We start from the raw sequence: 27,962 nt of genomic DNA, 5'->3' as shown, positions 1-27,962 counted from the left end.
TTACACTACCCATGTTTTCTGCCACACTCTCAGCATAACTCACTTTCCCCACTATAGTTTATAACCTCAATCAAAAGTTCAGACAGGGGATGCCGCGCCCTCAGGCAGCACTCCGAAGGAGAGCGATTTAGCTTGTTGTTCCTCCACAGCGGTTTGGGATTTAAGGAATGGGAAGTATAGAATTCCTGGACAGGATGTGGAGGAGTACAGCACAGCCCCTTAAGTATAGTTGCTGCATTGGTTTGTGGGGAAAGACTACTTCACACTATCTATCCCGCATCTGGAGGAGACCGTGGAAGAAGCGCGTTTGGCAAGTCGAAACCTCGCTCATCCAGTGGACCCAAATCGACTTTATCTGTAATTGGTAAGCAACTTTATTTCATTGCATGTTTTGCTTTCTCTATACATGCCAATTTCTAAAGCATTTAAATGGTGCAAACTGGGATAACAACTGAATACGACCGTAACTGTAGGTTATGAATTCACGTCTGATCCACAGTTATTATAAGTTTGTAGGACACTTCTTGTTATTAGGCTATAGTCTATGGGTGTCGGGCAGGCCATCGTATTTGGACCGCTATACCATGAAGATATGCGTGAAGATATTGCGCAAACACGTTCCAAACTAGAAACAGCAGGAGGGATAATTTATGTCTTGGCATGGGCATACATAATAGAAAATGCAGGGGTTTTTCAGCCAAGTTATTATTACGCACACAGTTCGAAATACTTTTCCATTTCATTGCATCAGGATAGGCGCACCTTAAGTGGAAAAACGTTTATTTTCTTCTGGATAGTGGATAAAGACTCGGGCGTGTCATGGAGAAGGAACAAGAACAGAAGATGGTTAATAACAGGGTCTACTCTGCTGTCTCTTCATCTAGCTGTGTAGCCAGTGTTACGTGTCTAGACATGATGTCTGTAAGCCTACCCCCAGCCGTTTATATGGGTCGAATCTCTTGTCTGCTCAGCTCAGCTGTTGGTTGTTGTATTCCATAGTATGGAGGGAGCCCCTTAGAGGTCATGGTAATTAATTCCCTTAATTTAAGAATTTGTTCCCTCTGTTCTCCCCTGCAGATTCGGATGCATGTTCATATCATGGATTGATCAGAGTTAATTCTACTTCAATCTGGATGTGAAATACAAATATTTTCTTAATTGTTTGAATATATTATTGAGATAATCCCATTCATTTACAGACTTTTTACTCCCTTTTCAGAACCATGAATGATATGGCTGACTTGAAAAACCATTGTTCAAATGACAAGCTACTCCTGACTCCTGGATTTGTGTTGCCTATCGCTAGGCCTATAAGAACAGCATTCTCATTATGTACCATGACATCCCATTCCCAGCTAGCCATAACATTCTGAGAACTATATGTCCAAGAGCTTGTTGAGAGCGTGGTTGTCCTATGGTTATTTTGCATACAACCTTCCCATAACGTTTCCTACAGGTTTCCTCATTGTTCTATTGAAAGTAATGTTCTCAAATTGTTCAGAGAACATTAAGAAACAATGTTTTTCTGTGGGAATTTCAGTACTTCAGCATAACGTTTCCTCATGGTTCTATTTAAAGTCATGTTCTCAGAACATTAAGAAAACTTTCCATAAAAACCACAAGAAATCATTAGTACAGTGGGGGAAAAAAGTATTTAGTCAGCCACCAATTGTGCAAGTTCTCCCACTTAAAAAGATGAGAGGCCTGTAATTTTCATCATAGGTACACGTCAACTATGACAGACAAAATGAGAGAGAAAAAAATCCAGAAAATCACATTGTAGGATTTTTAATGAATTTATTTGCAAATTATGGTGGAAAATAAGTATTTGGTCAATAACAAAAGTTTCTCAATACTTTGTTATATACCCTTTGTTGGCAATGACACAGGTCAAACGTTTTCTGTAAGTCTTCACAAGGTTTTCACACACTGTTGCTGGTATTTTGGCCCATTCCTCCATGCAGATCTCCTCTAGAGCAGTGATGTTTTGGGGCTGTCGCTGGGCAACACGGACTTTCAACCCTCCAAAGATTTTCTATGGGGGTTGAGATCTGGAGACTGGCTAGGCCACTCCAGGACCTTGAAATGCTTCTTACGAAGCCACTCCTTCGTTGCCGGGCGGTGTGTTTGGGATCATTGTCATGCTGAAAGACCCAGCCACGTTTCATCTTCAATGCCCTTGCTGATGGAAGGAGGTTTTCACTCAAAATCTCACGATACATGGCCCCATTCATTCTTTCCTTTACACGGATCAGTCGTCCTGGTCCCTTTGCAGAAAAACAGCCCCAAAGCATGATGTTTCCACCCCCATGCTTCACAGTAGGTATGGTGTTCTTTGGATGCAACTCAGCATTCTTTGTCCTCCAAACACGACTGAGTTGAGTTTTTACCAAAAAGTTCTATTTTGGTTTCATCTGACCATATGACATTCTCCCAATCCTCTTCTGGATCATCCAAATGCACTCTAGCAAACTTCAGACGGGCCTGGACATGTACTGGCTTAAGCAGGGGGACACGTCTGGCACTGCAGGATTTGAGTCCCTGGCGGCGTAGTGTGTTACTGATGGAAGGCTTTGTTACTTTGGTCCCAGCTCTCTGCAGGTCATTCAATAGGTCCCCCCGTGTGGTTCTGGGATTTTTGCTCACCGTTCTTGTGATCATTTTGACCTCACGGGGTGAGATCTTGCGTGGAGCCCCAGATCGAGGGAGATTATCAGTGGTCTTGTATGTCTTCCATTTCCTAATAATTGCTCCCACAGTTGATTTCTTCAAACCAAGCTGCTTACCTATTGCAGATTCAGTCTTCCCAGCCTGGTGCAGGTCTACAATTTTGTTTCTGGTGTCCTTTGACAGCTCTTTGGTCTTGGCCATAGTGGAGTTTGGAGTGTGACTGTTTGAGGTTGTGGACAGGTGTCTTTTATACTGATAACAAGTTCAAACAGGTGCCATTAATACAGGTAACGAGTGGAGGACAGAGGAGCCTCTTAAATAAGAAGTTACAGGTCTGTGAAAGCCAGAAATCTTGCTTGTTTGTAGGTGACCAAATATTTATTTTCCACCATAATTTGCAAATAAATTCATTAAAAATCCTACAATGTGATTTTCTGGATTTTCTTTTCTCAATTTGTCTGTCATAGTTGACGTGTACCTATGATGAAAATTACAGGCCTCTCATCTTTTTAAGTGAGAGAACTTGCACAATTTGTGGCTGACTAAATACTTTCTTTCCCCACTGTAACGTTCAAAGAACGTTCTAAGAATAATATTTAAAAATATATACAGTTGAAGTCGGAAGTTTACATACACTTAGGTTGGAGTCATTAAAACTCGTTTTTCAACCACTCCACAAATTTCTTGTTAACAAACTATAGTTTTGGCAAGTCGGTTAGGACATCTACTTTGTGCATGACACAAGTAATTTTTCCAACAATTGTTTACAGATGTATTTCAAGGCCTACCTTCAAACTCAGTGCCTCTTTGCTTGACATCATGGGAAAATCAAAATAAATCAGCTAAGACCTCAGAAAGAAAATTGTAGACTCCACAAGTCTGGTTCATCCTTGGGAGCAATTTCCGAACGCCTGAAGGTACCACGTTCATCTGTACAAACAATAGTACGCAAGTATAAACACCATGGGACCACGCAGCCGTCATACCGCTCAGGAAGGAGACTCGTTCTGTCTCCTAGAGATGAACGTACTTTGGTGCGAAAAGTGCAAATCAATCCCAGAACAACAGCAAAGGACCTTGTGAAGATGCTGGAGGAAACAGGTACGAAAGTATCTATATCCACAGTAAAATGAGTCATATATCGACATAATCTGAAAGGCCACTGCTCCAAAACCGCCATTAAAAAAGCCAGACTACGATTTGCAACTGCACATGGGGACAAAGATTGTACTTTTTGGAGAAATGTCCTCTGCTCTGATGAAACAAAAATATAACTGTTTGGCCATAATGACCATCGTTATGTTTGGAGGAAAAAAGGGGACGCTTGCAAGCTGAAGAACACCATCCCAACCATGAAGCACGGGGGTGGCAGCATCATGCTGTGGGGGTGCTTTGCTTCAGGAGGGACTGGTGCACTTCACAAAATAGATGGCATCATGAGGAAGGAAAATTATGTGGATATATTGAAGCAACATCTCAAAACATCAGTCAGGAAGTTAAAGCTTGGTCGCAAATGGTTCTTCCAAATGGACAATGACCCCAAGCATACTTCTAAAGTTGTGGCAAAATGGCTTAAGGACAACAAAGTCAAGGTATTGGAATGGCCATCACAAAGCCCTGACCTCAATCCTATAGAAAATGTGTGGGCAGAACTGAAAAAGCGTGTGCGAGCAAGGAGGCCTACAAACCTGACTCAGTTACACCAGCTCTGTCAGGAGGAATGGGCCAAAATTCACCCAACTTATTGTGGGAAGCTTGTGGAAGGCTACCCGAAACGTTTGACCGAAGTTAAACAATTTAAAGGCAATGTTACCAAATACTAATTGAGTGTATGTAAACTTCTGACCCACTGGGAATGTGATGAAAGAAATAAAAGCTGAAATAAATCATTCTCTCTACTATTATTCTGACATTTCACATTCTTAAAATAGAGTGGTGATCCTAACTGACCTAAAACAGGGAAGTTTTACTGGGATTAAATGTCAGGAATTGTGAAAAACTGAGTTTAAATGTATTTGGCTAAGGTGTATGTAAACTTCCGACTTCAACTGTACATTCCATTCTCAGGATCAACAAAACTCTCTTTCCTCTATCTTGTTAAGTGTAATCTTAATGAGTGCTTGTTTCCTTTGAAATAAGGTATGTTTGAATAGACTAAAATGAACAGCTTCGTATGAGTTTTTAAAAAACATGGCGTGCTAGCGCCATCCTGGTAGCGCAGTGGATTAATTCCATGGATAGAGCACAGAAGATCATAGTTTCGAATCTCACTGAAGCCATGCCACAATAAAAAATAAATGTGTTTGCATGATTAATGCCTAAACAAATTAATAACAGTTAACTTAAACTAGCAGTGTATTTAAAAGTCTTAATGAAACATGTTCTCAGAACGTTATTTAATTACCTTAAAATAACCTAGAATTTCCGTTCTCAGAACGTTAATAAAACCTCCCAGGAAAACTTTCAGGAAACCATAGAAAAACATTCTCAGAACCTAGCTGCAACCTAGAAATGTACATTCCCAGAACAGGCTAAATGTTCACTTCCGTTCTCAGAACGTTTAAAAAACGTTCAGTTCTAACATTCAACAAACTTATGGCTTCGTTCCCAGAACCAATGGGAAACCAAAAACATAAGTTCCCACAACTTCCAAGGAACCAAATGTGCCGGATTGGCTGATAGGCTAACATATTGCAGCCTAAATGTAATTCTACCCACTGGGCACACACTGGTTGAATCAACATTGTTTCCACATCATTTAAATGAAATTACATTAAACCAACGTGGAATAGACGTTGAATTGACGTCTGTGCCCAGTGGGTATTTAGTTAATTACATGCTTCAAATAGTGATGATCATTGACCATTCAATAGCTTATTTCCAGTTTCAGTGTTTTCAGATGCCTCAGAATCATAAGCGCAAATATTAGTAACGGTTCTTTTAGATATCTACCCTGGAAATTGGCTGATTTCCCAGTGAACGTATTGTCATCATAACAAAGCAAATAGCTATCAGTTTTAGTTATGAACAAAGAGCCAGAGCTGCTTTAAACCATCTTTCTGTGCCTGGTCGGCTACGTCACATAAGATGTTCACCTGCCTATAGCGCAGGGATGAGAGTATATCATTGCACCTATTAACACCGAAGCCTTTTGGAAATTATGCACAATAAATGTGCATGCCTTTCCTTTCTGCCTCCGATGAGTCACATGCACAATTGTAAACAACAAAACACATCCAGGCGCTTGGCTGCACCATGTTTTACTGGACCTATATATGGCCCTAACTTTATGCACAACGGGTAAAACACTGGGTCACGGGGATGAGAGACGCGCAAAATGGACAACTGTTCATGTTGTCCAAGTGGCATGAATCCGAGTTGGCACAAAGTGTATTTGGTTTGCATCATCCAGTTATGACTGCTAGTGAGGCTCCTGGCTTTTCAGGCTATTGAAATTACTTCGCCTAATTGAGGGGTTTAGCACGTCGTTACATATTATATTTGACCTTATGATTCGGTGGCATATGAAAAATCTGAAACTGGAAATAAGCTTTTGAATGGTCAGTGATCATCACGATTTGAAGCATGTAATTAACTAAATATAATTACATTTAGGCTGCAATTACGTTTTTAGGCCTATTTATTATAAGTGATGATCGGTACAATAATGAATCAATGTATATATATAGCATGAACTATTCATAAACATTGATCATATGTATTAGTATGCCTATATCTTATTCCCCCCCCCCCCAATAAAAAGTTTACTATGTTTATAAAAGTGACTTTATCTACCCTATATACTGATTGATATACTGCAGTCTAATTAACCCAATCGTCTGTCCCCCTCTGTCCTCCAGTGTGTCATGTTGGGGGCACTGTGATGTATTAAACTGTCCATCTGCCCCATAGGGTCAGAAGATGATGCCACTCCCTCGGATTTACCTTCTGGCGCTGCTGGCAGCAATATGTGTGGCAGAGCCCCTTACCACCCCCCATGGCAGCGACAACGAGGTCCTGAAACTCACAGAGGCATCACTTACCAAGAGCCAGGTCAGTGACTGTCTGTGTGTCTGGGACTCTCTTCCACATCAAGGTCAGAGTTTGCTAGCCTGGTTAAACCAGACTGAACGTGGCACTCAATGGTAAAAAGTAGCAAAATCAGCCTGGGTGTTAGACTTTCTGTCACTTCATTAAACAATGTTATAACGTTATTGTTTGACAAGACATTTACAAGTCGGCTAAATCAGCCTGGCGCCCAGGGTATAGGAATCTGTGGAAAGTGTTGAATTAAGATTAAGCAACGTGATGCAACATATTGTGCAGTAACTTGGTTGTCAATGTTTTCTCTATGGCTTTTCATTCTTTGAGTAAAGCATATCATCCGATACTCTCCTACTTTTTGAGTTTAAGTGGTTCGAGTCATTTGGAGAATACCTATTCCTTTGTTCCTCTCCTCTCAGAACCTAGAGATTGAGAACGCCATTGGGAACTTTAGTAGAACTGAGCAGGGGGATGGACCAACCGCAAGTGAGTGTCTCAAAATATTGAGCCTATTACTATGTTGTTATTGAATACTAAGCATCTGCAATCGTCTTGTCTATCTTATTTTCCTTCTCTCTCTCCACCTCTCTCCCTGCCACCCATCTTTCCCCTCACTAACTGTATCTCTGTATTCTCCTCTTATCCATCTCTTTTTCCGCAGCCCCTGCAGCCTCTTTCACCACCACGTCTACCCCATCCCCAGCTCCTACCCCCACCCCCACCCCTCAGTGCCCAGGTAATCAGGTAGCGTTGGTGGGCAGCGAGGGCTGTGGGTGCCCTGTTGGCATGGTGAATATTGGAGGAGAGATCTGCACCTGCCCTGTGGGATACACTCTGCAGGGGGTATCAGAGTGCCTAGGTGAGTCCATAGAGATGTACTAGAAAGCTCCTATTACTTCCAAATGATGAAAACCCTCAATGGCACTGCCCATGCTAAAACAGGCTTTGGTCCAAGTGCACCAACTATGGGTGAGTCCTAACCATAGACATGCATACAGTATATTCATGATGTTTATACACATCATTGGTCCAAAGACCACACTAAGAGGGAATCATCAATACTGTCGGCAAAGCAGTGTTCTTCTGTGACAATTTCAGTAAAGAGCATACACTTACAGTATACCAGTGGTATGGTCAGTGCCACTTTTAACATATAATCTAATGTGCTGCTCTTTTATATTGCATCTCTTGTTCTGTATCAGATACAGATGAGTGTAAAGTGGAGGGGCCAGGACCATGCAGTCTCCATGCCAACTGCACAAACACACCCGGCTCCTACCTGTGCAAATGTCTCCGTGGTTACCTGATGAGTGCAGGAGGATGCCAAGGTGAGTGTGTGTGTGTGTATGGCTTTAGTTATGTGATGTTCTCTCTGTGTGAGTGTTTGCTTATTCATGTGTGTGTTTCAGATATTGATGAGTGTGCTCTAGCTGAAGTGACAGGGCTGCAGGCGTGTGGGTCTGGGGCTGACTGCAGGAACTCCCCTGGATCCTTCTCATGTTCCTGTCCAATTGGATACGTTATGGCTCTTGACGGACACAGTTGTGTGGGTGAGTTCTTTGTTACATTAGTGAACATTATCTGTGTGTATGTGTGTTTGTGTGGACGTGTTTAACTATACTTGTGGGGACCAGAAGTCCCCACAAGAATAGTAAACAAACGAAAAGTTGACCAACTGGGGACATTTTCTAGGCCCCACAAGGTCAAATGCTATTTCTAGGGGGTTTAGGGTTAAGGTTAGAATTAGTGTTAGGTTTAGAATTAGGAGCTAGGGTTAGGAACTAAGGTTAGGTTTAGGGTTAGGGGTTAGGGAAAATAGGATTTTGAATGGGACTGAATTATGTGTCCCCACAAGGTCAGTTGTGCAAGACTGTGTGTGTTTGTGTGTGTGCGTGCGCTTGTGTGTGTGTGTGTGCACTCTGTACATTCCCCTGTAAGTGTACCCTTTTAGATATTGATGGGTGAATGATAGAGAATGATAGGTGATATATGTATATCTGTCTCAGATGTTGATGAGTGCAGCTTTGAGGAGCAGTGTCGCAGGGAGCTGGGGAACTTGTGTGTGAACACCCCTGGTAGCTTCATGTGTCAGTGTCAGCCTGGCTTCAGAGCCGAGGTCCCAGCCTGCATCGGTGAGTTGTTCTCTTGTTGTTGCTGTTGTGGTTGTTGTTATTGTTACAGTATGTGTCGTAATCTTATTCAGTCTGTGAGGCTGACAATGTGTCATACACTCTTGGTTTGTACTCTTGAATTAAAGTAACTGTCCAGTGTTTCCAGATTTCTATGAAATATGACCTATAATTAATTACTTACAATATGAGTGAAATAGTGAAGAAAATTGTAATTAAGTATATTAAAGGCCTATGCAGTATATTTTACATTATATATTATATATATTCCCACACTATGAGGTTGGAATAATACTGTGAAATTGTAAAAAGGATGATAATGGCCTTTTAGTGTAAGAGCTGTTAGTGTCCAAACCTCTCTGCCAACAATGGCTACTTTTCAGTTTTCCCTTCCCCATTCAGATCACTCCCAGAGTCCAAGCAAATTATTGCTTGAGAAGCTATTTTTGTTTCTTTTTTGCCATTTTAATTGAAAACAATTACAGTAAGGTACTTAATTGTTACTTTAAAGGCCCAATGCAGTTGTTTTTATATCAATATCAAATCATTTCTGGGTAAAATTAAGTACCTTACTGTAATAGATGTCCATTGAAATCTGCAAAAATAGCTTTTTAGCAAAAAACTATTTCACAAGCAAGAATTTTGCTAGGACTGTCTGGGAGTGGTCTGACTGGAAACGATCTGCTATTGGCAGAGAGGTTTAGAATTGTCTTTGTTATTTGTCTATTAACCAATTTACTGCATGGTGATGTCACCATGGAAAGCCGAAACTCCTGCCGCTGCAAACCTGCTGATTAGAAGGTCCTGTGTAGATAGTATTTGCAACCAGCAACTATCAGGAAATAACACTGATAAAAAAATGTCACACTTTACAGTGTTAGTTTCATCAGCTGTTGTACAATATGATACAAAACAAAGGAAAAACTAATTTTGACTGCACTGGGCCTTTAAAAAGCAGCTTTTATGTGTTGAAATGGTGTGGGCGTAACCCAACAACAGAATGGTGTGGGCATATACTGGTCATTCAAAATATTCATGTAAGTAGACCTCATCCTCCTCTAGACCACTGATTGGCCAGCTCATCCTCCTCAGGAGTATGACATCATAGTCTATTAGTAAATAGCAAGCATTTTTTAAATTATCTGTTTGAGATACAAGTTTGAGGTTGGGTTTCTGAAGTATTTATTTTTTCTCAAATGTATGCTTTGGCAACAAATATGAGTATAGGACGAGTCAACAACATTATTTGGATAGGGGGCAATTGTAACACCATTAATTTCTACAAACAGAAAAACCTAGAGTGATAAAACTCGGTACATGTCCATTTAAATTCTCTACCTGCTTGAAAAGTTACAGCCAAATATCTCACTATTTGCACGTTTAAGGGCAAATGGGTGAAAGTAGTTTTTTTCCACTGGCTGTATTTTTCTTTTAATGCCTTGAGCATTAATGTCCAAGAATTCAAACTAGTATAATTTTCATCACGATATGTTGGCAATACTTTAATGTATAATACCACATGATACCTTCAGGTAGTTGTTACTGCTATAATACCACATGATACCTTCAGCTAGTTGTTACTGCTATTATACCACACAATACCATCAGCTAGTTGTTACTGTTTAATACCATATGATACCATCAGCTAGTTGTTACTGTTATACTACCATATGATACCATTAGCTAGTTGTTACTGTTATAATACCATATGATACCATCAGCTAGTTGTTACTGTTATACTACCATATGATACCATCAGCTAGTTGTTACTGTTATAATACCACATGATACCATCAGCTAGTTGTTACTGCTATAATACCACATGATACCATCAGCTAGTTGTTACTGTTATACTACCATATGATACCATCAGCTAGTTGTTACTGTTATAATACCACATGATACCATCAGCTAGTTGTTACTGCTATAATACCACATGATACCATCAGCTAGTTGTTACTGCTATAATACCACATGATACCATCAGCTAGTTGTTACTGTTATACTACCATATGATACCATCAGCTAGTTGTTACTGTTATAATACCACATGATACCATCAGCTAGTTGTTACTGCTATAATACCACATGATACCATCAGCTAGTTGTTACTGCTATAATACCACATGATACCATCAGCTAGTTGTTACTGCTATAATACCACATGATACCATCAGCTAGTTGTTACTGTTATAATACCACATGATACCATCAGCTAGTTGTTACTGCTATAATACCACATGATACCATCAGCTAGTTGTTACTGCTGTAATACATTTACATTTTAGTCATTAAGCAGACGTTCTTATCCAGAGCGACTTATGATATTGGTAGCTAGTTGTTACTGCTGTAATACCACATGATATTGGTAGCTAGTTGTTACTGCTATAATACCACATGATACCATCAGCTAGTTGTTACTGTTTAATACCATATGATACCATCAGCTAGTTGTTACTGTTATAATACCACATGATACCATCAGCTAGTTGTTACTGTTATAATACCACATGATACCATCAGCTAGTTGTTACTGTTATAATACCACATGATACCATCAGCTAGTTGTTACTGTTATACTACCATATGATACCATTAGCTAGTTGTTACTGTTATACTACCATATGATACTGGTATCTACATGTGTCACTATTGTTGTCTCTTGCTAGGCACATGAGCTTTTGTCATGGCTGCTGAGTTGGGGGCAATTGTAACGCAGTGTTAAAATGACCCTGAGCCAAGAAGCCAAATTATGAAAACAAGTGATTTTAACTTTAATATTGTATGAATTATACAGATACTAAGCCTTGGGTTCCAGTAGAGTGCTAAATAAGTTGTAAACAGATATTATCTTGGCACCATTGGACTGTTCAGATGTTTTGAGAGGAACCGAATGGCCATGCACAAATATGGGTGTTACTGTAATTATTGGTTACGTACATAGAAGTAATAATATTTCTTGCAAAATCATTACGTACGTCTATGATAATTCATAAACATGAATGTTTTTGAAGTGAAGTGAATTTATTTGGTTTACATTTGACCCCAGCTACTGTTACTATTGCTCCTGGCACGGGGGCAAACGTATCGTCCAGACTTTTTGGATTAAAATCAATATTGTGATCTGACCATCTTTTGTACAGACATATATATGTTATGAATGATAAGAAGACATATGTACGTTTCTTATATAAAAAAATGGACTAGTTCAAATGGACTAGTTCAGTTTAAATGCTAGTGCTGTTTAAATAGATCCATAAACTGAGAAATGGAGTAAAATACAAAACAGTTAACAGAATATGAACTTTTAAAAGTGAGATTTTCACTGGACAGTTACTTTAAGGTCCTTACTTTGTCAAAGCAACTGTCCAGTGTTTCCATATTTCTATGAAATATGACGAATAATTAAATACAATATGAGTGAAATAGTTTTCCTTATGAAAATTGTAATAAAATACTGTATGTTAAAAAGCAGCTTTTCAATGTGTGAATGGCGTGGGCGTACCCCAACAACAGAATGTTGTGGGCATATACTAGTCATAAAAAATATGAATGACAAGTAAACAGCTGATTGGCCAGCTCAGCCAATGAGACGTCTCGGCCAAAAACATGACGTCACGTTATGTGATGAAATACACTGAACAAAAATATAAACACAACATATAAAGTGTTGGTCCCATGTTTCATGAGCTGAAAAAAAAGATCACAGAAATGTTCCATACGCACAAAAAGCGTATTTCTCTCAAATGTTGTGCACAAATATGTTTACATACCTGTTAGTGAGCATTTCTCATTTGCCAAGATAATCCATCCACCTGACAGGTGTGGCATATCAAGAAGCTGATTAAACAGCATGATCATTACACAGGTGCACCTTGTGCTGGGGACAATAAAATGTGCAGTTTTGTCACACAACACAATGCCACAGATGTCAACATTTTGGAGGGAGCGTGCAATTGGCATGCTGACTGCAGGAATGTCCACCAGAGCTGTTGCCAGAGAATTTAATGTTCATTTCTCTACCATAAGCCGCCTCCAACGTTTTAAAGAATTTGGCAGTACATCCAACCGGCCTCACAACCTCAGACCACATGTAACCACACCAGCCCAGGACCTCCACATCCGGCTTCTTCACCTGCGAGATTGTCTGAGACCAGCCACCCGGACAGCTGATGAAACTGTGGGTTTGCACAATCGAATAATTTCTGCACAAACTCTGCTCGTCGTCCTCACCAGGGTCTTGACCTGACTGCAGTTCGACGTCGTAACCGACTTCAGTGGGCAAATGCTCACCTTCGATGTCCACTGGCACGCTGGAGAAGTGTGCTCTTCACGGATGAATCCCGGTTTCAACTGTACCGGACAGATGGCAGACAGCGTGTATGGCGTCGTGTGGACGAGCGGTTTGCTGATGTCAACATTGTGAACAGAGTGCTCCATGGTGGCGGTGGGGTTATGGTGTGGGCAGGCATAAGCTACGGACAACACACACAATTGTGTTTTATCGATGACAATTTGAATGCACAGAGATAGCATGTCAAGATCCTGAGGCCCATTGTCGTGCCATTCATCCGCCGCCATCACCTCAAGTTTCAGCATGATAATGCACGGCCCCATGTCGCAAGGATCTGTACACAATTCCTGGAAGCTGAAATTGTCCCAGTTCTTCCATGGCCTGCATAATCACCAGACATGTCACCCATTGCGCATGTTTGGGATGCTCTGGATCGACATTTACGACAGCGTCTTCCAGTTCCCGCCAATATCCAGCAACTTCGCACAGCCATTGAAGAGGAGTGGGACAACATTCCACAAGCCACAATCAACAGCCTGATCAACTCTATGCGAAAGAGATGTGTCACGCTGCATGAGGCAAATGGTGGTCACACCAGATACTGACTGGTTTTCCAATCCATGCACCTACCTTTTTTTTAAGGTAACTGTGACCAACAGATGCATATCTGTATTCCCAGTCATGTGAAATCCATAGATTAGGGCCTAATGAATTTATTTCAATTGACTGATTTCCTTATATGAACTGTAACTTCTGTAAAATCTTTGAAATTGTTGCATGTTGCATTTATATTTTTGTTCAGTGTAGCAAGCCTTTTTTAAATAGTCTGTTTGAGAGTTTGAGTGTCACACTCTGGCTCCAGGACTGTGTGTTAGAGCCAGGGTGTATTTCATTTGGTGGTGTTGGGGTTGGGTGAGTTTCATTTTGTTTGTGTTTAGTGGTGATTGGTCAATGACTCCCAATCGGAGGTAACGAGTGTCAGCTGTCGGCTCGTTATCTCTGATTGGGAGCCATATATATACTGTTGTGTTTCACTGTTTGTTTGTGGGTTTTTGTTCCATGTTTCTGTCAGTGTTACAGAGGACTTCACTATCGTCATTTGTTGTTTTTTCGTGGTTGCTTTATGAAATAAAGTCATTATGTTCACTCCACGCGCTGCGTATTGGTCCGCTCCTTTAGACGATCGTGACATTGAGGTGGGGTTTTTAAAGTGTTTTTATCTCTAATTCATGCTTTGGCCATTTAGAACGAGTATAGGACGAGTCAACAACTTTATTTGGGTATGAATTAACAGAATAATGAGCTTGAAAAAAATATATTTTCACTGGACAGTTACTTTAAGTGTTGCAGATGGGTCCGGTTTCCCAGACTTCCAATAGATATTCTCCATTGAGATTGGTGTTTAATTCAGGAATAGGCTTAATCTGGGTCCTAGGAAACTGGTCCTAAAAGTTAAAGTACAATATTCTGCATTAATGCTTTGCCATTGGCTCTAGCTGCTTGGCTAGCTGTGCTTTAACTCACTGCTTTATATGGTGTCTATTTCGCTGTATGTCTGTCCTCCTCTTCTGTTCTCTTCTCTCGTACCCTCCTTTTCTTGCTCCCTTTGGATTCCTCTCGCTTTCTTCCCCTTCGATGGCTTTCACTTCCCGTATGTCCAGACTACAGAGTGTGTCAAGGTATGATACATCCTCTGTGCTAATAGACAATTCCTTTATGTTTTGAGTATTGATGATAGAGAAACATTTTATTGAATGCTAATGTTATGCTAAGCTACTGCATGTTATGTTATGCAGTGCTATGCCATAATACTAATGCCATGTCTACTGTATGCTAGTGCTGTTTAAATAGATCCATAAACTGGAAGCTTTTAAATCCCGGAACTGGGGTACGCGCCAATCTATCCCCACTGAAAACAATTCAAGCAATAACAATAAGGTTAATGTTTTGTGTGTGTTATAACCAGACTATAGCTCCCCTCCAAATGTTGTGAAACTTATTTTCATGTCAAAGTTACCAGTCAACTCCATTATACTAAAAAGTTACTTAAACTTCAACCAGTAAATGCTATAGATGGCTAGCAATGCTAGCTATACTACCAGTCTGTCTTAATTAGTGTTAGTGAAACAGATGTTAGTGTGCAGATGCACAAACATCCTACCCCACCAAAAATGCTAACCTCCCCTGTTATTGTAATGGTGACAGGTTAGCATGTCTTGGGGGTATGATACTGTATTTGTGTCACTGTCCCAATACTTTTGGAGCTTACTGTATCTTCCTCCACTGTCCCTGTCCCCATACCGGGCTTGAACCAGTGATCCTCTGCTCGCAAACACATGAGACTGTCTTCCTTCACAACATTACCAACCGTTTGAGCTATACCGAAGGTAGCAATTGGATAGCTACATTGGCGACATTTCAAGTGTGAGTTTACGGTACGTTCTTAACGCCGTTACATTAGCATGTTAATAGCAGACCCTGCACATTAAACATAATATTTCTTAGGGGTGTGCAGTAGGTTGATAATGATATCAGCCAAATATGTTGGGTTGAAACATTTCAAACAACATTCCTAGCTAATTCGAAAAGTCATTGGAATTTAGAGAATGGACTAGATTAAAAAAGGCAAATTGGGGTTAATTTGAATGGGTGCCAACAACAGATTCTTACGTGTGTACCCCAGTAGACCCTACGTGACTGCCATGAAAAGCTTCCGGTTTGTGGACCTATGACTTATGGTTCACGCTGGGTGCTTGATTTACTGGTCCTTTGGGGTCCATGCAAGGACCACCCTAAAACGGACTTCTTTTCTTTTCTTTTCTTTTCTTTTCTTTTTCTTTTCTTTTCTTTTCTTTTCTTTTCTTTTCTTTTCTTTTTCTTTTCTTTTCTTTTCTTTTCTTTTCTTTTCTTTTCTTTTCTTTTCTTTTCTTTTCTTTTCTTTTCTTTTCTTTTCTTTTCTTTTCTTTTCTTTTCTTTTCTTTTCTTTTCTTTTCTTTTCTTTTCTTTTCTTTCTTTTTTTTTTTTTTCTTTTTCTTTTCTTTCTTTTTCTTTTCTTTTCTTTTCTTTTCTTTTCTTTTCTTTTCTTTTCTTTTCTTTTCTTTTCTTTTCTTTTCTTTTCTTTTCTTTTCTTTTCTTTTCTTTTCTTTCACAGATGTGGATGAGTGTAAGGAAACTCCAGAGGTGTGTGTTGGTCAGGGTGTATGTGAGAACACTCTTGGGAGTTATAAGTGTGTCTGCCAAAGAGGTTACCGGGGCAACGGCACATACTGTGAAGGTAAGAAGCAATGTCATTGCATAACATAACTGTGTTGACCCTCGTTCTACAAGTTTCAGATTTCTGTGGAAATGTACAGGGTTGCAGATGTAATTTGATGTTGATAATGTGTCCGCTCTCTCCCTTACTCTCTCTCTCTTTCTTTCTCTCTACTCCAGATGAGAATGAGTGTGCATCAGGGCATCATGGTTGTGATACTAATGCTCGCTGTGGGAACATCATTGGTTCCTACTTCTGTCAGTGTTACCAAGGCTTCAATGGGGATGGCTACTCCTGCTTCGGTGGGTGAGACAGAAGCAGATGGCTTGTGTGTGTGTGTACATGTGTGCGTGTGTTCACAAGGTGTTGCTGTACATACCATTGTTTTACTGTCTGTTGATTGTCATGGTTACAGATGTTGACGAGTGTGCCCTGAGTAATGGTCACTGTGAGCACAACTGCACCAACGAGCCAGGAGGCTACAGCTGCCACTGTGGCACAGGCTACCAGCTGGCCCAGGACGGACACAACTGCACAGGTAAACTACAGTACAAACACTGGTAAACTGCAGTACTAACACTGGTCAACTACAGTACTATACAGCTAAACTCCTGTACTACATAGGTAAGCTATGCAGGTTGACGTTTTCAATTAAAATGTTAAAAAATAAACACAAATTATTCTTAGTAAAGAGCAATTTCTCAAGCAAGAATTTTGCTATGACTGTCTGGGAGTGGTCTGAGTGGGGAGGGAAAAACTGAACTCTCTTTCTTATTGGTCTATTAACAAAATTACCACTTGGTGCTGTCACAGGCAGGCCAAAACTCCATCCCACCAAAACAGGATGAAATCTCAGGCAGTCTTTTCAAACAACTCTTACACTAAAAGGGCATTATCATAATTTTCACAATTTCACAGTATTATTCCAACCTCATAGTGTGTAAAAAAATATAAATAATACTACAGTACGGAACAGGTCAACTACAGCAATGCACAACTACTAGAGTATACTACTCCATGCACAGGTAGAGAGCATATCACTATTAACACAGACTCAGACAGAATGCTCTCTGTGTACTCCTAAAAAGTAAACTACCATTAACATATATAGAGTATATAGCTAGTTAGCTACCTACACGACATAGCTAATGAATACACACTAACCTGAATCTCCTCCCTGCCCTTGGTCCCCCAGACGTTGATGAGTGTGTGGTGCAGAATGGGACGTGTGAGCAGGTGTGCACCAACACACAGGGCTCCTTCCTGTGTTCCTGCCGACCTGGCTACCAGCTTCATATCGACCGCCACAGCTGTGTAGGTCAGTACTCAGTGGGCCACTAAGACCCAGTTCAGCCTTGTTCTGGCCCAGTTCTGCTAGTGTAAAACCACCTTGGAAAAGCATAGTGTAGAGTAGGATGGTAATCTATCCAACCAAACAGTATGTTAGCAGTAGAGTAGTCAGCCTAAACTCCCTAGAGTATTGTCTTTTTTCCGGGCTTACTTTCAGTTTTTGAGAAATGCACTTGATTTTGCTTGTTATGTATCTGTTTGATGCCGCTAACTGTAATACAATTTGTAATTGGTGTGTGTTCTGTTTGTGTGTGTGTGTGTGTTAGATATTAACGAGTGTAAGCTCGAGAACGGGGTCTGCTCCCACACCTGCACCAACACACCAGGGGGACACACGTGTTCCTGTCCCGCCCCTCTACTGCTGCACGCGGACAATACCACCTGTGTCAGTACGTCCCCCTCCTTCACCTCACCTCACTGTGTGTGTGTATGTTTGTTTGTATTTGTCACAGTGTTTCACAAAGAAACCCAGACCTAGAGTGTGTATAACTGCATGCTTATTTTTGACTATGTTAGTATGGTATTTAATCTGTGCCAGCAGTCAAATTCTGTGTACTCGTGTAAACTTTCCATCAAGTGATTTCTCAGAGTGCTCTACAAAGAAACTCAGACCTACATTTCCAAAAAGTAGGGGTTAAATATAAGAGAGTGTGTTGTGAGTGAGTAGATCAGACCAGTTGTGTGTCTCTGCCCCTGCGTGTCTCCTGTGTACTATGTTTTGTAGTGTGTGCTTTATCTCCTGGGTAGATGTGACGTCATGTGACTTTAGGAAAGGCGGCTGTGACCATGTGTGTACTGTACGCGCCGAGGGGCTTCTCTACTGTAGCTGCAGTGCAGGATGGGAACTGGGCAAGGACCTGAGGAGTTGTCTGGGTGAGAAAGTCTTCCTCATTCCTTCCCTCTTTTTCTCTTTCCTCTCTTTCTTTTTCCCTTCAAGGCTTCTTTATATATACAGTATATATACAGTGGGGGAAAAAAGTATTTAGTCAGCCACCAATTGTGCAAGTTCTCCCACTTAAAAAGATGAGAGAGGCCTGTAATTTTCATCATAGGTACACGTCAACTATGACAGACAAATTGAGAGAAAAAAATCCAGAAAATCACATTGTAGGATTTTTTATGAATTTATTTGCAAATTATGGTGGAAAATAAGTATTTGGTCACCTACAAACAAGCAAGATTTCTGGCTCTCACAGACCTGTAACTTCCTCTTTAAGAGGCTCCTCTGTCCTCCACTCGTTACCTGTATTAATGGCACCTGTTTGAACTTGTTATCAGTATAAAAGACACAAACAGTCACACTCCAAACTCCACTATGGCCAAGACCAAAGAGCTGTCAAAGGACACCAGAAACAAAATTGTAGACCTGCACCAGGCTGGGAAGACTGAATCTGCAATAGGTAAGCAGCTTGGTTTGAAGAAATCAACTGTGGGAGCAATTATTAGGAAATGGAAGACATACAAGACCCCTGATAATCTCCCTCGATCTGGGGCTCCACGCAAGATCTCACCCCGTAAAAACTCAACTCGTCGTGTTTGGAGGACAAAGAATGCTGAGTTGCATCCAAAGAACACCATACCTACTGTGAAGCATGGGGGTGGAAACATCATGCTTTGGGGCTGTTTTTCTGCAAAGGGACCAGGACGACTGATCCGTGGAAAGGAAAGAATGAATGGGGCCATGTATCGTGAGATTTTGAGTGAAAACCTCCTTCCATCAGCAAGGGCATTGAAGATGAAACGTGGCTGGGTCTGAAAAGAACGGTGAGCAAAAATCCCAGAACCACACGGGGGGACCTAGTGAATGACCTGCAGAGAGCTGGGACCAAAGTAACAAAGCCTACCATCAGTAACACACTACGCCGCCAGGGACTCAAATCCTGCAGTGCCAGACGTGTCCCCCTGCTTAAGCCAGTACATGTCCAGGCCCGTCTGAAGTTTGCTAGAGTGCATTTGGATGATCCAGAAGAGGATTGGGAGAATGACATATGGTCAGATGAAACCAAAATATAACTTTTTGGTAAAAACTCAACTCGTCGTGTTTGGAGGACAAAGAATGCTGAGTTGCATCCAAAGAACACCATACCTACTGTGAAGCATGGGGGTGGAAACATCATGGCCCATTCCTCCATGCAGATCTCCTCTAGAGCAGTGATGTTTTGGGGCTGTCGCTGGGCAACACGGACTTTCAACTCCCTCCAATGATTTTCTATGGGGTTGAGATCTGGAGACTGGCTAGGCCACTCCAGGACCTTGAGATCAGGTGGGAACATTCTAGCCGATGAGAGGGCAGATACAAGTGTGAACAACAGACACAACTCGGCCAAGGTAACCTGTCTAAATGACCATCGCCCCGTCACATCTGTAGCCATGAAAAGCTTTGAAAGACTGGTCATGGCTCACAACAACACCATCATCCCAGACACCCTAGACCCCCTCCAATTCGCATGCCGCCCCAACAGATCCACAGATGACGCAATCTCTATTGCACTCCACACTGCCCTCTCCCACCTGGACAAGAGGAACACCTAAGTGAGAATGCTGCTCATTGACTACAGCTCAGTGTTCAACACCGTAGTGCCCTCCAAGCTCATCACTAAGCTCAGGACCCTGGGGTTGAACACCTCCCTCTGCAACTGGATCCTGGACTGCCTGATGGGCCGCCCCCAGGTGCTGAGGGTAGGCAACAACACATCTGCCACACTGACCCTCAACACAGGGACACCTCAGGGGTGTGTGCATAGTACTCTCCTGTACTCCCTGTTCACCCATGACTGCGTGGCTGCGCACGACGATGAGACCGCCTATAGGGAGGAGGTCAGTGACAACAATATCTCCCTCAATGTCAGCAAGACAAAGGAGCTGATCATGGACTACAGGAAACGGAGGGCCGAGCAGAAGAGGATTGGGAGAATGTCATATGGTCAGATGAAACCAAAATATAACTTTTTGGTAAAAACTCAACTCGTCGTGTTTGGAGGACAAAGAATGCTGAGTTGCATCCAAAGAACACCATACCTACTGTGAAGCATGGGGGTGGAAACATCATGCTTTGGGGCTGTTTTTCTACAAAGGGACCAGGACGACTGATCCGTGTAAAGGAAAGAATGAATGGGGCCATGTATCGTGTGATTTTGAGTGAAAACCTCCTTCCATCAGCAAGGGCATTGAAGATGAAACGTGGCTGGGTCTTTCAGCATGACAATGATCCCAAACACACCGCCCGGGCAACGAAGGAGTGGCTTCGTAAGAAGCATTTCAAGGTCCTGGAGTGGCCTAGCCAGTCTCCAGATCTCAACCCCATAGAAAATCTTTGGAGGTAGTTGAAAGTCCGTGTTGCCCAGCGACAGCCCCAAAACATCACTGCTCTAGAGGAGATCTGCATGGAGGAATGGGCCAAAATACCAGCAACAGTGTGTGAAAACCTTGTGAAGACTTACAGAAAACGTTTGACCTGTGTCATTGCCAACAAAGTGTATATAACAAAGTATTGAGAAACTTTTGTTATTGACCAAATACTTATTTTCCACCATAATTTGCAAATAAATTCATTAAAAATCCTACAATGTGATTTTCTGGATTTTTATTCCTCATTTTGTCTGTCATAGTTGACGTGTACCTATGATGAAAATTACAGGCCTCTCTCATCTTTTTAAGTGGGAGAACTTGCACAATTGGTGGCTGACTAAATACTTTTTCTCCCCACTGTATATATATATTAAAAAACATTACCAGTGAAGTAGACTTAAAACCAAGTCCAGTCCAGTCTATGAAAAGCTGTATGACACATTTCCTTTACTCTGGGGTTAAAACAACAGGTGTATATGTACAAAACACATCCAAATATGAACTTCCATGTCTCTCTCTGGCTTACTGTTTGTCTGACACTGTCTGTCTGTCTGTCTCTCCGTCTCTCTCTCTCTCTCTCTCTCTCTCTCTCTCTCTCTCTCTCTCTCTCTCTCTCTCTCTCTCTCTCTCTCTCTCTCTCTCTCTCTCTCTCTCTCTCTCTCTCTCTCTCTCTCTCTCTCTCTCAGATGTGAATGAGTGTGGGGACTTCACTAACGGTGGTTGTGAGCAGCTGTGTCAGAACCACCCTGGTGGCTTTAACTGCAGCTGCAGGGAGGGCTATGTATCTCGTACCGACGACCCCACCAAGTGCCAACGTGAGTCTACTGTATATCCCACTGCCTGACCTCTGAGAAATACTATAATGAGTAAATAAAAAGTAACTGAAAAAGCATGTAACAGAGAAATATAATGGACAAAATGAGCTGCAGTTAATGAATGCAGTTGGATGAATCCAAGTTTGGTTCCAATACAAACATTTGTATGACTGGTTTCTACTTAACATTCTATATTAGACTATTACATTTGTGTAGAGGCATCTACCATGGTTATGTAGCCTAGGCAGTCGATAGTGGCCGCTAGATCTGCATCGTTTAGGATTGATGTGCATTCCCGGTAATACAATCGTGTCCCCTGTGGACCGGCTCGTACATAAAGCATCCTCCATTCAGGCTGCAAAAGCATAATTTTCCTCCTTAACTAACTTTAATCGCGAGCCGCGGGGAAAAAAACGGGAAGAACGTGTTTACTCTCTTAATAAAACACAATTTTCCAACATCATTTTCTGACAACTTAGGATGTTGCACACCCTTGTCTGAACGTGGTGTGCAACATCCTAAATTGTCTGAAAATGGTGGTGGAAAATGTTGTTTTATTAAGGCAGTACATACAGTATATTTGTTTTTTAAAATTCTGGCGGCTCGCCATTAAAACTGGTTAAGGAGGAAAATGATGCCTTTGCAGCCTGAATGGAGGATGATTTATGTACGAGCCGGTCCACGGGGGACAAGGGTGTATTACCGGGAATGCAGATTTAGCGATAGTGCAGATCTAGCGCCCACTATCGGCTGCCTAGGCTAATGATGATGCTGTATGTGATCTAGTTTTAATCTCTTGCTCTCAACCTCTATTTCTCTCGCTCTCGCTCTCGCTCTCTCTGCCTGTCCAGCGGTGTGTGACCCCCCCTGTCAGAACTATGGAGCGTGTGTGGCCCCTCACACTTGTGACTGTCCTGCAGGTTACCCTGGTCCTGGCTGTTCAGGTATGTGTATATGTCAAATGTTTGGACACACCTACTCATTCCAGGGAAAATGCCAAGAGTGTGCAAAGCTGTCATCAAGGCAAAGGGTGGCTATTTGAAGAATCTCAAATATAAAATATATTTGGATTTGTTTAACACTTTTTTGGTTACTACATGATTCCATATGTGTTATTTCATAGTTTTGATATCTTTACTATTATTCTACAATGTAGAAAATAGTAAAAATAAAGAAAAACCCTTGAACGGGTAGGTGTGTGCAAACTTTTGACTGGTACTGTATGTGTGGGGGACTAAATCCACACACATATATTATATACACATGTAGTATGTATACTGAACAAAAATATAAATGCAACATGCAACAATTTGAAAGATTTTACTGAGTTACAGTTCATATAAGTTAATCAGTCAATTGTAATAAATTCATTAGGCCCTAATCTATTGATTTCATATGACTGGGCAGGGGTGCGCCATGGAGGCAGCTTATGGTAGAGAAATTAACATTAAATTATCTGGCAACATCTCTGGTGGACATTCCTGCAGTCAGCATGCCAATTGCATGCTCCCACAAAATTTGAGACATCTGTGGCATTGTGTTGTGTGACAAAACTGCAGATTTTAAAGCGGCCTTTTATTGTCCCCAGCACAAGGTGCACCTGTGTAATGATCATGCTGTTTAATCAGCTTCTTGATATGCCACACGTGTCAGGTGGATGGATTTTCTTGGCGAAGGAGAAATGCTCACTAACAGGGATGTAAACAAACTTGTGCACCAAACTTGAGAGAAATAAGCTTTTTGCGCGTATGGAAAAAGTCTGCGTTTTTTTTTTTCAGCTCATGAAACATGGAAACAACACTTTACATGTTGCGTTTATATTTTTGTTCAGTGTTCTTAACATTGTGACATGACGTGAGTAACATGTTTGTTGTGTGTTTCAGCCATGTGCTCCCCGCCCTGTGCCCATGGAGGAACATGTATGCGTTGGAACATGTGTCTCTGCCCACCTGGCTGGACAGGGACTGGCTGTCACACAGGTACACTCTCCCTGTCACACTAGCTGCATCTGGAATGGCACCCTATTCTCTATATAGGGCTCTGGTCAAATGTAGTGCACTATATAGGGTATAGGGTGCCATTTCAGACGTAGCCAATGTCAGTCACCCACCCTGACACATACTGTCACACTTTTCATCTCCCTTCCTCTCTCTTCCTTCCTCCCCTTCTCTCTCATCCCCTTTTCTTCCCTCTCTCTCTCTCTATCCCCCCTCTCTCTCTCTCACTCGCCCTAGCTGTGTGTGAGCTGCCCTGTGCTAACGGTGGTCGCTGTGTGGGTCCAGAGACCTGCCAGTGCCCCTCGGACTACACCGGCCCTCAGTGCCTCTCACGTGAGTAGACTAACAAACTATCTGAATGCATCCAGCACACCAACCACACTGGACACAAGAGCTTTAGATGATATTTTTTTAGGCCATTTTATGGAGCACTGTTTGTAACCAATGTTCCCTCTCATTTTTTCCGGCTAAGCGCAAATTTGAACTGTGTGAAAATTTGGTGCAACTTCCAGTGCGCGTTTACTGTGAACACTGAGGCTGTAACCGCTTTAAGTTACAGTTTTAACAGTGGTCATGTAGACTACTGTGGCTATTTGATCACAATGTAGGCCTACCAGTGTCCTACCATAAAAAACAATGGAGAAAATGCATTTGAACATAGAAATAGCTGTTCTATCATTCAGCCTACAGTAGCAGCCAATGTGTGGTGTTCAATGTAGGCCTACATTCCATGAGACATTTGGGGGGAAAATGCAGGGCTTGACATTAACCTGTTCATCCACTTGTCCTTCATACAAGGACATGACTGAAAATGCTGTTGTGTTGTTTGATGCAAGAAACCACTACAAAATAAAATGCATTATTATTCCAATACCATTATTACAGAGAATCAGACAAATTGTGATACCATCTGCCTGTTGGCTACTTTAGCTTTTCAAGACCATCTCAGAATACAACACTGCCCCCAACACAGTCCAGTTCAAAGTGAATGGCACAGATCCATATATGGCAATGGTCTATTTGCATATAGGCCTACTGCAGCTCTGATTGGTTATGCACCACCGGTCTGTGGAGTATGGGCTGAGTTGTAAGTGTCAATGCAATAGCATCCTACTCCGATGCGTTCTGCCTACAACAAAATCTCTTGCATAGTTAGTTATGCATACTAAGTCTTGCATAGTTCGTTTTGTTTCGGTATGTTGCATTGAAAGTGGCTAATATTGCGTTGATTCGATCACAATTCCCACAGTAAAGGGAAACGTTGATAGTGTTAACTAAGGGGGAAAACTCTAGAAAGTTCAGTGAACTTCAATGTCGTGCTTCTCTGTGCAGGCTGATATTTATTCTGAACTGCAGTCGAGGGGGAGCTGCGCACCATCGCGCAGTTTAGGGAACATTGTTTGTTACATGCTATATTTTGTTAAAAATATTAATTCCATGCCACAAATATACAGTATAATAATATAATAATAATATGCCATTTAGCAGACGCTTTTATCCAAAGCTACTTACAGTCATGCGTGCCCACTTTTTATATATATGTGTCTGTGATGTGTGTGCGTTTTAGCTCTGTGCACACCAGCCTGTCAGAACGGAGGGAGGTGCGTAGATGTCAATAAATGCACGTGTGTCGGAGGATGGCAAGGCGCTCGCTGCCAGATAGGTAATAAGAGAATGATATGCTGCCCTCTAGTGGTGATAGTACTATATCTCAGTACTACAATGTGAAGGCATCACTGATTGTGTGTGTGTTTCTCACCCAGAGCCTGTGCAGTGCCAAAAGCCCTGTAAAAATGGTGGTGTGTGTGTGGGCCTCAACAGATGTCGTTGTGCCAGTGACTTTACTGGGAGTCTCTGTGAGACAGGTGAGTGTTTGTGTGTGTGTGTAAGTGTGTGCAGGTGCATGCACATGTCTGCGTGTGAAAGACAGGGATTTGTGTATGTTCATGTGCTTGTACCGTATGACACAGGTGACTTTGTGTGAGAATAATACATCTAGATGTGTGTGTGTGTTGTGTCTGTAGCAGTGACCACCCCCTGTGTGCCCCCTTGTCAACACGGTGCCACCTGTAGTCCTCACAACAAGTGCACCTGTCCAGAGGGCACGGCCGGGATCCGCTGTGAGAGGCTGTAAGTACCAACCAGCCAACCCAGCACCAACAAGCTGCATGTCATTCCTTATTTGTCCGTCTGTCTTATTTGTATGAATTGTTGATTTATTACCCTTCCCTCTGTTTCCTGGTTTGTCAGTCCGTCTATTTCTCGTTCTGCTGTGTCTGTTTGTTTGTGTCTGTCTGTCTGTCTGTTTCTCCATTTAAAAGGTACATTGTAGGTAGTGTAGTGCGCAGAGCTGCAATACGCCTTTGAATGAATCCCGGCCTGTTTTCCTCTGTTTGTGTGTGTTGATCAGGACGTGTCCTGTGGTCACTACTGTGGTCAGTATGGCCCGTGCCGTCAGGAAGGGTGTGAGGGAGAGTTATGCTGACCGCTGTGGACCCCTGGGAGTTCAGCTCTGCACCAAGTATAGGTGACAAATCTCACACACATGGAAACATGGCACACGCATGCACACACACACACACACACACACACACACACACACACACACACACACACACACACACACACACACACACACACACACACACACACACACACACACACTCCTTTATATAACACACAACCAAACCATCACTCAAACATGCTGCACTACACACACTATCCCTCAGTCTGACTGTTCTCTATGGTTGCAGGATCAACCAGGCGCGTGTGTATCTGCAAGCTTACAGGGTGGGCTACAGGGTCCAATGTCCTGAGAAGAAGGGGAGATGAACTATTGCCCAAGTTACCAAGACCCCACATCCCCTGGGAAGCTACACTCACACATGGTCTCTGTGAATGGCAAAAAGACACTTGTGATAAGAGGCTGTATGATTCACAACTCAATAGGAAAATATACCAATAAAGGTCATACTCATGAGCTGACCCCAAACATTGACCAAATGAGCCAACACTGGATATGTGTCTCAAATTTCCTCAGTGTCTGCACTGTAGCTTATGCAATATCCCAAAACTTTTTTCCACGAGCTATGTCCTCGAAATGGAAAATGTTCATTTTTATCTGTTGTTTTTAGTGCTCCTGTATGGCAGCTGGAAGTTAATAAAACATTTTTGGGATTATTGCCTTTGGATTATTATTATTGGATTATTGAGATATACAATACTGCTACTTTTTCTTTATTCTTCAGAAGCTTAAAAAAGTTTAAAATGCAAGACATGGGTAACAGTAATATACAAATAAGTAACTTTTTAATGATAAGAGAAACAGAGACATTACAGCCACGGCTTTAATAAATGATCAATCCAGTGGTAACAATCATAATCAATTATCAATAGAGGTTTTATTATTTTCTGGTCAGGTCAAAGGGTTTTTCTGGAAAGGCAGGCAGGAGGTGGCGAGATCAGGTGGGAACATTCTAGCCGATGAGAGGGCAGATACAAGTGTGAACAACAGACACAACTCGGCCAAGGTAACCTGTCTAAATGACCATCGCCCGTCACATCTGTAGCCATGAAAAGCTTTGAAAGACTGGTCATGGCTCACAACAACACCATCATCCCAGACACCCTAGACCCTCTCCAATTCGCATGCCGCCCCAACAGATCCACAGATGACGCAATCTCTATTGCACTCCACACTGCCCTCTCCCACCTGGACAAGAGGAACACCTAAGTGAGAATGCTGCTCATTGACTACATCTCAGCGTTCAACACCGTAGTGCCCTCCAAGCTTATCACTAAGCTCAGGACCCTGGGGTTGAACACCTCCCTCTGCAACTGGATCCTGGACTGCCTGATGGGCCACCCCGAGGTGCTGAGGGTAGGCAACAACACATCTGCCACACTGACCCTCAACACAGGGACACCTCAGGGGTGTGTGCATAGTACTCTCCTGTACTCCCTGTTCACCCATGACTGCATGGCTGCGCACGACAATGAGACCGCCTATAGGGAGGAGGTCAGTGACAACAATATCTCCCTCAATGTCAGCAAGACAAAGGA

The 27,962-nt window shown here is 42.0% G+C and overlaps 1 protein-coding gene across 2 annotated transcripts; it reads left to right on the top strand.

Moving 5' to 3' along the window:
- The first annotated feature begins 238 nt into the window (after nucleotides 1-238).
- si:ch211-221n20.8 (latent-transforming growth factor beta-binding protein 4) lies at nucleotides 239-27,082 on the top strand. 2 transcript variants are annotated; one of them, XM_041838556.2, is made up of 23 exons: nucleotides 239-364; nucleotides 6,583-6,723; nucleotides 7,134-7,200; nucleotides 7,376-7,573; nucleotides 7,917-8,042; nucleotides 8,124-8,264; nucleotides 8,721-8,846; nucleotides 14,799-14,816; nucleotides 16,289-16,411; nucleotides 16,570-16,692; nucleotides 16,806-16,928; nucleotides 17,586-17,708; nucleotides 18,007-18,129; nucleotides 18,488-18,613; nucleotides 21,775-21,903; nucleotides 22,755-22,847; nucleotides 23,787-23,882; nucleotides 24,138-24,233; nucleotides 25,468-25,563; nucleotides 25,664-25,765; nucleotides 25,925-26,030; nucleotides 26,311-26,427; nucleotides 26,654-27,082. In XM_041838556.2, the coding sequence occupies exons 2-23, from the start codon at nucleotides 6,592-6,594 to the stop codon at nucleotides 26,730-26,732; spliced, it is 2,463 nt and encodes an 820-aa protein (XP_041694490.2). In that variant the 5' UTR covers nucleotides 239-364; nucleotides 6,583-6,591; the 3' UTR covers nucleotides 26,733-27,082. The 2 variants fall into 2 exon arrangements, with proteins under 2 accessions (XP_041694490.2, XP_041694491.2); XM_041838557.2 differs by lacking the exon at nucleotides 14,799-14,816.
- Nucleotides 27,083-27,962: the final 880 nt, after the last annotated feature.

This window comes from Coregonus clupeaformis, chromosome 20 (genome assembly GCF_020615455.1).
Source record: "Coregonus clupeaformis isolate EN_2021a chromosome 20, ASM2061545v1, whole genome shotgun sequence".
Classification (NCBI taxonomy): domain Eukaryota; kingdom Metazoa; phylum Chordata; class Actinopteri; order Salmoniformes; family Salmonidae; genus Coregonus; species Coregonus clupeaformis.
Note: the sequence above shows the minus strand (reverse complement) of the source record. Positions and strands in the feature narration are given on the sequence as shown.